Here is a 12,645-nt window from a genome sequence, read left to right as displayed (position 1 = left end):
ACTCAGCCACATCCGTGTTTATAGCAGCACAATTCACAAAAATCAAACTGTAGAGCCAACCTAGATACCCTTCAATAGATGAGTGGATAAAGAAACTGTGGCATATATACATAATGGCATATTGTTTAGCAATAAAAGAGAATAAAATTATGGCATTTGCCAGTAAATGGATGGAATTAGAGAATAGCTTGCTAAGCAAAGTAAGCCAATCCCAAAAAATCAAAGGCCAAATATTTTCTCTGATAAGTGGATGCTGATCCATAATGGAGGGGGCATGGGATGAGTGGAGGAATTTTGGATTGCCCAAAGGAGAGGGAGGGATAGGGAGGGAGCAGGGGGATAGGAAAGATGGTGGAATGGGACAGATATCATTACCTAGGTACATGTATGATTGCACAAATGGTGTGACCCTACTTTGTGCACAACCAGAGAAGTGAAAAATTGTGCTCCATTTGTGTACAATGAGTCGAAGAGCATTCTGATGTCATGTATAACTGATTAGGACAAATAATTTTTTTAAAGCGGGTGCTGGGGATGCGGCTTAGTAGTTAAGCACCCTTGGGTTCAATCCCTAGTACCAAAAAAATTAAAAATCCCTAGTACCAAAAAATTTTAAAACTACCTAAGGTAGTTACTATTATTATCTTCATTTCATAGATGAGAAAAATCAATGCACTGTGAAATTAGTAATGTTCCAAAGGTCATAAAGTTTTTTAGCAGTAGAGTTAGGATTTAAACTGCATGTAGTCTCACTCCAGTATTGGAGATATCAAATCCTAGGTTAACTCCTAGGCTCTGACATTTCAGAAACCATTAGAAGTCAGAATTACAACCTGGAGAAAATAAATGTTAATTTGATAATTACTGGTTTGAAACTTAATTGAAGGAACAAATACTCTTTTTGCAAGCTTTTTTGTTTGTTTGTAACTAGGGATTGAATGCTGAGGCACTTTACCAGTGAGCCACATACCCAGCCCTTTTTATTTATTTATTTATTTATTTATTTATTTATTTTAGACGGGTCTGACTAAGTTGCTTAGACCTTTGCTAAATTACTGAGGCTGTCCTGGAACTTGAGATCTTCTTTCCTTGGTCTCCTGAGTCACTGGGATCATAGGAGTTCACCACCACACTCAGCTTCAGGCATTTTTTTTAAGAAGTTTTTTCTCTAACTGTGAACACACAAAATTTTAAATTGCCAATTAAGAAGTAAATATGACGTTTCCTTTGAGAATAATGTGGTTTGGTTGTTCTTTTCCTCCAGTTAGATTGGTGGTTGTTGTTGTTTACTGTGAATCTGATCTAACTTTGGTTTAGCAAATGGCCATGTAAAAATCATATAGTTTGCCAGATTTGGTGGCACATGATGATAATCCCAGCAATTTGGTGAGCTGAGGCAGGAGGATCACAAATTTAAAGCCAGCCTGGGCAACTTAGCAAGAGCATCTCAAAATAAAGTTTTAAAAATGGCTTGAGCTGTAGCAAAGGCCTCTGAGTTAATCTTCGGTACCAAAAACAAATATTTTTTTTTACATAAAATATAAAGCATGTAGTTAGCATTTTTTAAAAATACATATTTTTAGTTGTAGATGGGCACAATACTTTTACTTACTTATTTTTATTTTTATGTGGTGCTGAGGATGGAACCCAAGCCTCACAAGTAACAAACAAGTGCTCTCCCACTGAGCTACAACCCCAGTCCATAATTAACCTTCTTGTTGTCTTCAAAATACATTTCAAAAAATTCCACCACTTGTTGACATTTCTACTACTCCACTCTGGTCCAGGACAACACTGCCTTTCCTCAGAAACTGCAATGGCTTTTGTAGAAGATAGACTCCTGGAGAAGGAACAGGTTTGACAATGAAATGTTCAAGAAAAGGTATGTTTAGCTTGCCATAACCTTGGATGGAGAGATCCAAATGTATTTTGGCATTCAAGAGAAAGTTCTGAAGTAGAGATTCAGAAAGACTTACTAGTCAGCTTATTCATACTTCAAAGGGCCTCAGAATCCTTTGTTCCTGGAAAACCACCCCCTCAAAGCTCACCTTCAAAGCTTCTGGGTGGTCAGGGACAATGCTGGCTAATTCCCATTCACCAGGCTTGGCTGGGTTGCCCCCTTGCCTATTCCACCAGGCAGTGAAACTGAGGACATCTTTAGTTTCCATCTGGACCTCCCAACTTCTCACTCTCCCCTTTGGTTTGCATTTTCAATTCAGAAGAATCCTGAGCCTTCTAGGAAGATCCCTTCTTTTCAGAAGCCCTCCCTGCCCCCTCCCAACCACCACCCCTCCCTCCACTGCCCCTCCCCCCTCCCGTTTTTATTCATCTAAGAGCTTCTGGTCTGAGAAAAGCAGTTCATTGAAAGATGTCTTATATCTGGCTTTTTCCCTGGGCTGGGCCTCCCCAGAGGCTGTGGATGCCATCCACAGCTCAGCACCAGGCTGAGACTAGACCCTACTAGACTAGATAAGCTTATCCAAATAAAAAAGAGGCAAAAGCATTACATATTAGGTAGCATGCTTTATTAGGTATCTTTGCCAGTGGAAAGCTTTCCAACACTTAGGAAATTTCCTTCAGATCCACACCTAGAAGCTTGAGAGATGAGAGGAGCCACAAATCAAAACTTCTATCAGTCTTTCATGTTTTTCTCAACAGGGCTGAAATAAGACTTCTCACATCTCAGCTTCCCAGAAAGTCAGTCCTTTATTATGGATACAGCTAATTCCAAAACAACCTAAAATAACCATGCAATTGGTGATGGGAACCCTGAGATGGCCCAAATCATTCTGACGGCCAATGATAGAAACAAGGTATCTGATTCCACGATGGTGGTGGCAATTAGCTCATGATCGGTCAGGGGCTGGCTCCGGACACGCCGTAACATCTCCAGGCCTGTGGAGGGAATAATTAGAAATGGTAAAGTAGAGTTCATTACTAGGAGGCTGCAGTGCAGGTGAGGATCGCCCACAGGAGCATTATGGGAAAGACAGTCATCCTAACCCAGGCCCCCTCAGACAACCCATTCATGCCGCCTCACTACCTTTTTACTCCCTCAGTGACTTCAAGTCACAAAAATGGTGTGACTTTGTCCCTCTACTTGTAATGAACTCTGGGGAGCACCTAGATTCCCAACCACTTGAGCAATCCTTCAATGCCACAAAACTCTACCAGGACTATCACTTCATTCTTAACCACAATTTAGTAAGGATACCTACCTTGGTCCTGACAGCACCAATCCCGGCTCCCCAAACTCCGGATCATACTCAGCAGCCACTTTCTTGCTCTAGGTGGTCCAACCACTATAACTCGAGTCTGGCCTGTGGCTGTGAACCATGGCTCCAGCTGAATGAGAGTGTGGCTATGCACCTCAATACTACGAAGGTATTCATCTCCTTGACCTGTGAACACAGGAGGGGAGAGAGAGGAAAAGTAAATGCCCTGTACTGAGTGAGACAAAGAGGTGGCCTTGAGAGTAGGGACCTGGGACGGACAGAGGAGGAGAGAGAAAGGTTGGAAGGGAAGGATGGGGAAGGAAATGTGGGCAAGGGCTACCTACCAAATATGTGCTTCTCTAGGTCTTCTTCCATGTAAAGTACCAGTGGAGAATGAAAGTTTTCAGGTAAGGTCCACCACGCCTTCTTGCCAACGGTGCTCATTTCCAAATGGTGCACTGCTCTTCTTGATTCAGAGTAGAGCAAGTCCAAGCAACTGGCTGGAAAATGTGAAAAAGGCCTGGACCCTGTGCTATATATGGGCACTCAAACAACCCACCCCCTGACACACCCTAGGGAGGATCTCCTGTTACTGTAGCCTCGTGGAGAAGATCCAATCCAGCAATATCCCATTCAGGTCTTAATCTCTCCATTCGAAATTAGATTATCAATCAGTGCTTGCCCGGGGAACTCCCAGGGATCCAAAATTTTCTTATCTCTAATTTCAAAGGATTTTGAAGCAGATTCATTGAGCATCAACCAGGTCAGGGGTTGAGGGATGGAAGGTGCTAGAACAGGAAGTCTCCGAGTGGCTCCCTGAATTTTGACAGGTCTTGGCAGTCAATCAACGACTGTACATGTGCAGACAAACAAAGCTGGGTTTATTTAGTGTGCTGTACTAGAGAATCAGAAGCCAATTTCCTAAAATGTGACAATTAGATAATTATCTTAGCAATCTTCATCTAGGAGGTAGGGTGATTGATGTAATCTGAATTGTAGAGTATTATCTTTACCGAGTTTCCAACAGTTTCAGAGTGGCCTTTGTCTATCAGGTTCCATCACTGTGACTAAGTGGTCATGACTGATTAAGCTATTTTTTAAGAGCCAGGTGCAATGGCAAACTCCTGTGACCTCAACGATTTGTGAAGCTAAATCAGAAGAATCCCAAGTTTGAGGACAGCCTGGGAAACTTAAACAGACCCTCAGCAGCTTAGCCCCAATTTCAAAGTAAAAAAAAAAAATAAGTAGCTGGGTGTGGTGGCACATGCCCGTAATCCCAGCAACTTGGGAAACTGAGACAGGATTGCAAATTCAAGACTAGCCCTGGCAATTTAGTGAGACCCTAAGCCATTTAGCAAGACCCCATCTCAAAATTTAAAAATCAAAACGGCGGGGGGGGGGGGGGGGGGTGTTACTAAGTGCCCCTGGGTTCAATCCCCAGTACTGAAAAATAAAAAGTGAGATATTTATATTTACTAGGGAAGATTAGAGTTTATCTATCCAGCCTCAGACTCTAAGTTCCTGCCTGGTTTTTCCCTCTTCACCCTCCCCTTTTGGCCAAAACAACAAAGTCAGTCTTCATGGTTTGAATTGGCCAGGTTTGGATCCACACCATTGTCAGAAGTCATTAACAAGGTTACTCAGAGAACCCAGCCTACAGCGGTGTACAGTTGTCTCTCAGGCCTTTTGATGGAAAATGAGATTTTGAATGATCTGAAAAGACAATAACTTCACAGGAGCATTCAGCATACTAAACACACTGATCAACTACATAGTCATTAAAAACTAAATGACTATGAATCCTAATAAAACACTGCAAACACATCAAAACCAGGCCAAGAAAACACATTCCCCAATCCATCTAGAGATCCAGGGCATCTTTTCTTTCAATGGAGCCACAAAACTATCCGACCTGACCAATAATGTTCTAAGAACATGCTGCAGACAGTGTTTGTGACCAAAGTTCTTGGCTAGCCAAAAGTTTTGCAATCACCCATAATTGCCTTGAAACTTAAGTTGAAACTAGTTTGTAGAGGTTGTGTCATTTGTAACTTCTGCTAAGGGCCAGAGACATGTTTTGGACCCCATTAGTTGCACTATTCCTGCCACTGGATTGGGAGCCAATGATCTCTCCTTGGAGCCTTCCTCCACAGTCCAGGCTTGCCTCATTTTAGGTAACTAAGTATATTTCTCAGAAAAATATAGTTTCTTATAAGAGTAGGTGATTAAAATTGAAAAATATTTTTAAAGTTAAAATGTTTTAATATTTATTAATAAAATATTCAAAAAGCTGCAACATATCACATAAGATAGGTTTGTGTAGTGATCAGATGAAACCCTGATGTCCACATGAACTGTGGTAGTTTAGTGTTACACAAATCGTACGGGGGTAAAGTCTCACCTATCACAATGAGACTGGGGTGCTGGGCACGGTGGTAAATGCTTGGAATCTCAGTGACTCAGGAGTCTGAGGCAGAAGGATCAAAAATTCAAAGCCAGCCTCAACAACTGAAAGAAAGGACCTAAGTACCTGATCAGGACTGTCTCAAAATAAAAAATAAAAAGGGCTGGGAATGGGGTCAGTGGTTAAACACCACTGGTTTCAATCTGTGGTACCAAGAAAAGAAAAGGAAAAAAATGTGTGTGTGGATAGATAGATAGATAGATAGATAGATAGATAGATAGATAGATAGTCAATGAGAGTGAAGTGACCTGTAGGCCCTTAAATGTGAAGATTTCTAGAATGGAGGCTGGGGAGTCACAGAAGATAACATACTAATGCTTCAAGGATGCCCTCCATTTTTTGTTGCAATAATGTCAGCAGAAGTACGTTATTTGGGGGTCAGTGTCCAATTTTGATAGAGTAAAGGTTAAAATTAACCTTCAGGAAAATTCAAGTTACAGAAGGGCCCACAAAAGAGAATTTGCCTTTTAAACTGTGGAAAAGAACAATTATTAGATTTTTTTTTAGTAGAATCAGATGAAGGATGAAAATTTATTAATCAGTTAGTTTTAAAACAATAGATAGAGTCTGATAAAAACACACAAGAAAGCTTTGCTCTTCCTTAGGTGAAGAAAAACACTAGAGTTAAGAATAATTATGAAGATTTCTGAAACACACTTGAAATTATGTTGGCCTCTGGAAGCCACCAAAGAATGATAACAAGCAGAGCAAAAATTTTTAATTAGAAATTTTTTTTCTTGTTTTATTCTCTTGGGTAGAAATATCTGTTTGATGCCATCAGCTACTTGATCTTCTTCCAAAGTTTGTTTGTTTCTGAAAGACATTTAAGAAACTTCAGCTTATGGTTTCTGAATGAAGTATTTTCCACTGAGTCCAAGGGTAGATTTTCTCTGACTTTTAGAAGTTTAGATTCTTCCCAAAACTTAGGAGGAAAGACGCCAGGCGCCCAGCCAGACCGGAGGAGGAAGTCCAGCCCCGCCCCAAGTGCTAGTCCAGAGGAAGCCCATCAACCCTTAAAACCCATCAAAGGGGGTGTGGCTACCAGCACGGTTCTGCGGCTGATCCAGGTACCCGGTTTCCAACTCCCCCACCCTTAGCTGCCATAACTCAAAATATTTCCCACAAGCTTTTGGGGGTTGTAGCTATCAACGCAAAACAACAACTATACAGACACCTGGTTTCTACCTCAGAGACTAGAGTAGGGAAGACACAGGTGGAAGCTCATTTCCTTTCACACTGGCTATACCCACCATCCTGAATACAGAGGCTCAAGCTAGGAATAGGCAACGCCACCTACTGGAAGCAAGGAAAACAGTGTTCTGAGAGACCTTTTTTTCTCTCTCTTTCTCTCTTTTCTTCTCTCTCTTCCACAACTTCAGCATATGTGAAACCAAGAACTGTGCATGAACAACCGAATTACCAAAGTAATATAATATAGAGGAATTGCATATACCCCACCTTCCCCCCATTTTTTTCTTGATTTCTATCTTACTTTCCTTTTCCTTCTCTTATTTCTCTTTTCTTCCTTGTTATTTTTTTTCTTTTCTTTTTTTCATTCGTATTCTCTCAATCCCACTTTCAATCTCCTAACTTTTGCTATCTATACATAGGGTAACTATCTAAATAGATAGGAGGTTGAGTCTATACATTCTTCCATAAATTACCAGTCTAGTGGTTAGAGTTTTCCAAAGGTGCTAAGTTAGTTTAACCTCATACCCTCACTCCTTTCCGTCTAAGTATAACATCCTTCATCTGAAATTAAGTTTTCTATATACCACCAGATATGGTACACCTTTTATGAAACTAATGAATATATTCTTAAGTAATAATTAAAACCAATATCTATAGTCTTAGAATCCAACTATAAATGTATTAATAATGAAAACTTGTGCTTAGATAATGTACTGTTGATATTGGGAACTGTTAACGTTGTCTTTCTCTGCAAAAGAGGGATTTTGGAGCTATACAACAACAATACTAATATATAAGGGGAAAAATATTAGCACAACAGTTTTACAAAGCTACAAAGAATTATGAGCAGTATGAAAAGACAAGGAAAGAAAGGACCACAAACAATACAGGCCAATTCAACATTAGATGAGGTAATATCTGCAGCTGATGGAATGTCAGACAAAGAGTTCAGGATATACATGCTTCAGATGATCTGGAGTCTCAAGGAAGACATTATACAGCAAATTCAGACAATGAAAAATCACTTTGACAATGAATTAAATAAACAAATCCAAGAAGCAAAAGATCAACTCTATGGGGAGATAGAGGATATAAAAAACAAACAGAAATCCTGGAAATGCAGGAAACAATAAACCAAATTAAAAACTCAAATGAGAGTATTACCAGCAGAGTAGAAAACTTAGAAGATAAAACTTCAGAAACGAAGACAAAGTTTTTCAACTTGAAAAGAACATAGACAGCTCAGCGAGAATGTTAAGAAATCATGAGTAGAACATCCAAGAATTATGGGATAACATCAAGAAACCAAACCTAAGAGTTATTGGGATACAAGAGGGTACAGAGGTCCAAACTAAGGGAATGAGCAATCTATTCAATGAAATAATACTAGAAAACTTCCCAGACTTAAAGAATGAAAAAGAAATCCAAATACTAGAAGCCTACAGGACACCGAATGTACAAAATCATAAGAGATCCACACCAAAACACATAATAATGAAGATGCCCAACGTACAGAATAAGGAGAGAATCTTAAAAGCCACAAGAGAGAGGAAGCAGATTACATTTAGGGGTAAACCAATCAGGATAACTGCTGATCTTTCAACACAGACTCTGAAAGCTAGAAGATCCTGGAACAACATATTTCAAACGCTGAAAGAAAAAGGGTTACTACCAAGAATCATGTATCCAGCGAAATTAAGCTTCAGAATTGAACATGAAATAAAAATCTTCCATGATAAACAAAAGTTAAAAGAATTTACAGCTAGAAAACCAGCTCTTCAAACATCCTTGGCAAAACACTACAGGAAGGGGAAATGGAAAATAACAATCAAAACCAACAGCGAGAGGTAGTACAGTAAAGGAAAAACTAAGCATAGAGGAAAAACAAATCATGTTAAGTAACATACATAACCAAATATGGCTGGAAATACAAACCATATCTCAATAGTAACCCTAAATGTTAATGGCTTAAATGCACCAATCAAAAGACATAGGCTAGTAGAATGGATTAAAAAAAGATCCAACAATATGCTGCCTACAGGAGACTCATCTGATAGGAAAAGACATACACAGATTGAAGGTGAAAGGTTGGGAAAAATCATATCACTCATACGATAGTGAAGACATCGATAAATTTCTTAAGTCATATGATTTGCCCAGATTGAGTCAGGAGGATACACACAATTTGAACAGACCAATATCAATGGATGAAATAGAAGAAGCAATCAAAAGACTACCAACCAAGTAAAGCCCAGGACCGGATGGGTATACAGCGGAGTTTTACAAAACCTTTAAAGAAGAATTAATACCAATACTTTTCAAGTTATTTCAGGAAATAGAAAAAGAGGGAGCTCTGCCAAATTCATTCTATGAGGCCAACATCACCCTGATTCCGAAACCAGACAAAGACACCTCAAAGAAAGAAAACTACAGACCAATATCTCTAATGAACCTAGATGCAAAAATCCTCAATAAAATTCTGGCGAATCGGATACAAAGGCACATCAAAAAAATTGAGCACCATGATCAAGTAGGATTCATCCCTGGAATGCAAGGATGGTTCAATATACAGAAATCAATAAATGTTATTCACCACATCAATAGACTTAAAGATAAGAACCATATGATCATCTCGATAGATGCAGAAAAAGCATTCGACAAAGTAGAGCATCCCTTTATGTTCAAAACATTAGAAAAACTAGGGATAACAGGAACTTTCCTCGACATTGTAAAAGCTATCTATGCTAACTAAGCCTCAGGCTAGCATCATTCTGAATGGAGAAAAATTGAAGGCATTCCCTCTAAAATCTGGAACAAGACAGGGATGTCCTCTCTCACCACTTCTGTTCAATATAGTTCTCAGAACACTGGCCAGAGCAATTAGACAGATGAAAGAAATTAAAGGCATAAAAATAGGAAAAGAAAAACTTAAATTATCACTATTTGCGGATGACATGATTCTATACCTAGAACACCCAAAGGGTCTACAAAGAAACTACTAGAACTAATAAATGAATTCAGCAAAGTGGCAGGATATAAAATCAACACGCATAAATCAAAGTCATTTCTGTATATCAGTGACAAAACTTCTGAAACGGAAATGAGGACAACCACTCCATTCACAATATCCTCAAAAAAATAAAATAAAATACTTGGAAATCAACCTAACAAAAGAGGTGAAAGATTTATACAATGAAAACTACAGAACCCTAAAAAGAGAAGTAGAAGAAGATCTTAGAAGATGGAAAAATATACCCTGTTCATGGATAGGCAGAACTAACATCATCAAAATGGCGATATTACCAAAAGCTCTCTATAGGTTTAATGCAATGCCAATCAAAATCCCAACAGCATTTCTTGTAGAAATAGATAAAGCAATCATGAAATTCATATGGAAAAATAAAAGACCCAGAATAGCAAAAGCAATTCTAAGCAGGAAGTGTGAATCAGGCGGTATAGCGATACCAGATTTCAAACTATATTATAGAGCAATAGTAACAAAAACAGCATGGTACTGGTACCAAAACAAGCGGGTGGACCAATGGTACAGAATAGAGGACACAGAGACTAATCCACAAAGCTACAACTATCTTATATTTGATAAAGGAGCTAAAAGCATGCAATGGAGGAAGGATAGCATCTTCAACAAATGGTGTTGGGAAAACTGGAAATCCATATGCAACAAAACGAAACTGAATCCCCTCCTCTCACCATGCACAAAAGTTAACTCAAAGTGGATCAAGGAGCTAGATATCAAATCAGAGACTCTGCATCTGTTAGAAGAAAAAGTTGGCTCCGATCTACATATTGTGGGGTTGGGCTCCAAATTCCTTAATAGGACACCCATAGCACAAGAGTTAATAACAAGAGTCAACAAATGGGACTTACTTAAACTGAAAAGTTTTTTCTCAGCAAGAGAAACAATAAGACAGGTAAATAGGGAGCCTACATCATGAGAAAAAATTTTTACTCCTCACACTTCAGATAGAGCCCTAATATCCAGAGTATACAAAGAACTCAAAAAATTAGACAATAAGATAACAAATAACCCAATCAACAAATGGGCCAAGGACCTGAACAGACACTTCTCAGAGGAGGACATAAAATCAATCAACAAGTACATGAAAAAATGCTCACCATCTCTAGCAGTCAGAGAAATGCAAATCAAAACCACCCTAAGATACCATCTCACTCCAGTAAGATTGGCAGCCATTATGAAGTCAAACAACAACAAGTGCTGGCGAGGATGTGGGGAAAGGGGTACTCTTGTACATTGCTGGTGGGACTGCAAATTGGTTCGGCCAATTTGGAAAGCAGTATGGAGATTCCTGGGAAATCTGGGAATGGAACCACCATTTGACCCAGCTATTGCCCTTCTCGGACTATTCCCTGAAGACCTTAAAAGAGTGTACTACAGGGATACTGCCACATCGATGTTCATAGCAGCACAATTCACAATAGCTAGACTGTGGAACCAACCCAGATGCCCTTCAATAGATGAATGGATTAAAAAAATGTGGCATTTATACACCATGGAGTATTACGCGGCGCAGCACTAAAAAATGACAAAATCATGGAATTTGCAGGGAAATGGATGGCACTAGAACAGATTATGCTTAGTGAAGCTAGCCAATCCCTAAAAAACAAATACCAAATGTCTCCTTTGATATAATGAGAGCAACTAAGAACAGAGCAGGGAGGAAGAGCAGAAAGAAAAGATTAACATTAAACAGAGACATGAGGTGGGAGGGAAAGGGAGAGAAAAGGGAAATTGCATGGAAATGGAGGGAGACCCTCATTGTTATACAAAATTACATATAAGAGGTTGTGAGGGGAATGGGAAAATAAACAAGGATAGAAATGAATTACAGTAGATGGGGTAGAGAGAGAAGATGGGAGGGGAGGGGAGGGAGGATGGTAGAGGATAGGAAAGGTAGCAGAATACAACAGTTACTAATAGGGCATTATGTAAAAATGTGGATGTGTAACCGATGTGATCCTGCAATCTGTATTTGGGGTAAAAATGGGAGTTCATAACCCACTTGAATCTAATGTATGAAATATGATATGTCAAGAGCTTTGTAATGTTTTGAACAACCAATAAAAAAAAGAAAAAAAAATAGAAATGGGAGCTTGTACCACTCCTCAGTATTTAGCCAAAAGAATTAAAGTCAGCCTACTATATATAGCGTTGCGTGCATCTCCACGTTTATAGCAATGCAATTCACAAGAGTCAATTATAGAACCATCAACAATACGTATCCACCAAAAATAAATGCATTTTTTATAATGTGGTATATATACACAATAGATTTTTATTCAGCCATAAAGAAGAACAAAATTAAGTCATTTGCATGGATGGAACTTAAGAGCATATTAAGTTAAGTGAAATACAGAAGACTCAGAAAGTCAAATGTTATGTGTTTTCTCTCATATGTGACACCTAGAGAGAAAAAAAGAATGATTTTAAGTAGAAGGGGAATCTCATAAAAGTATAAGAGAACAGGAAGGAAAGGAGAGGTACTGTGGAATGAAGTTGACAAAATTATGTTATATACATGTACAAATATGGCACAGTGAATCCCACTATATGTATAATTACAATGCACTAATAAAAAATAACTTTAAAAAAGAAAGAAATGTGAGCTTGTGATACGACAGAGTACACTTTCAGAAGTGTATTTCTAAATGTTTGGAGTAGCCTGAAGATTCCAGGAGGAACTGATTGTATTGTTATCAAGGTTAGCAGCAAGTCTCAGCCACAGATGTCTTGGA

The 12,645-nt window shown here is 38.9% G+C and overlaps 1 protein-coding gene across 1 annotated transcript; it reads right to left on the bottom strand.

Annotated features, from left to right (window-relative positions):
• Positions 1–2,664: 2,664 nt before the first annotated feature.
• Khdc1l (KH domain containing 1 like) lies at positions 2,665–3,811 on the bottom strand. The gene is made up of 3 exons (XM_078018588.1): positions 3,560–3,811; positions 3,219–3,401; positions 2,665–2,895 (listed from the first exon to the last, which is right to left on the bottom strand). The coding sequence occupies exons 1-3, from the start codon at positions 3,657–3,659 to the stop codon at positions 2,738–2,740; spliced, it is 441 nt and encodes a 146-aa protein (XP_077874714.1). The 5' UTR covers positions 3,660–3,811; the 3' UTR covers positions 2,665–2,737.
• Between the last annotated feature and the right edge of the window lie 8,834 nt (positions 3,812–12,645).

The sequence above is a fragment of the Ictidomys tridecemlineatus genome, chromosome 8, assembly GCF_052094955.1.
Source record: "Ictidomys tridecemlineatus isolate mIctTri1 chromosome 8, mIctTri1.hap1, whole genome shotgun sequence".
In the NCBI taxonomy this organism is placed as follows: Eukaryota; Metazoa; Chordata; class Mammalia; order Rodentia; family Sciuridae; genus Ictidomys; species Ictidomys tridecemlineatus.
The sequence above is the reverse complement of the archived record's forward strand: the minus strand, read 5'-3'. Positions and strand labels throughout refer to the sequence as shown.

What these genes read in the sequence shown, in the direction of transcription:
- Khdc1l (XM_078018588.1), bottom strand. Translation starts at nt 3,659, where the DNA reads ATGAGCACCGTTGGCAAGAAGGCGTGGTGGACCTTACCTGAAAACTTT. An exon ending in CCTAGAGAAGCACATATTTG is followed by an intron (nt 3,402 to 3,559) that starts GTAGGTAGCCCT and finishes CTGTGTTCACAG; the next exon opens with GTCAAGGAGATGAATACCTT. An exon ending in TTGGTGCTGTCAGGACCAAG is followed by an intron (nt 2,896 to 3,218) that starts GTAGGTATCCTT and finishes TTCCCTCCACAG; the next exon opens with GCCTGGAGATGTTACGGCGT.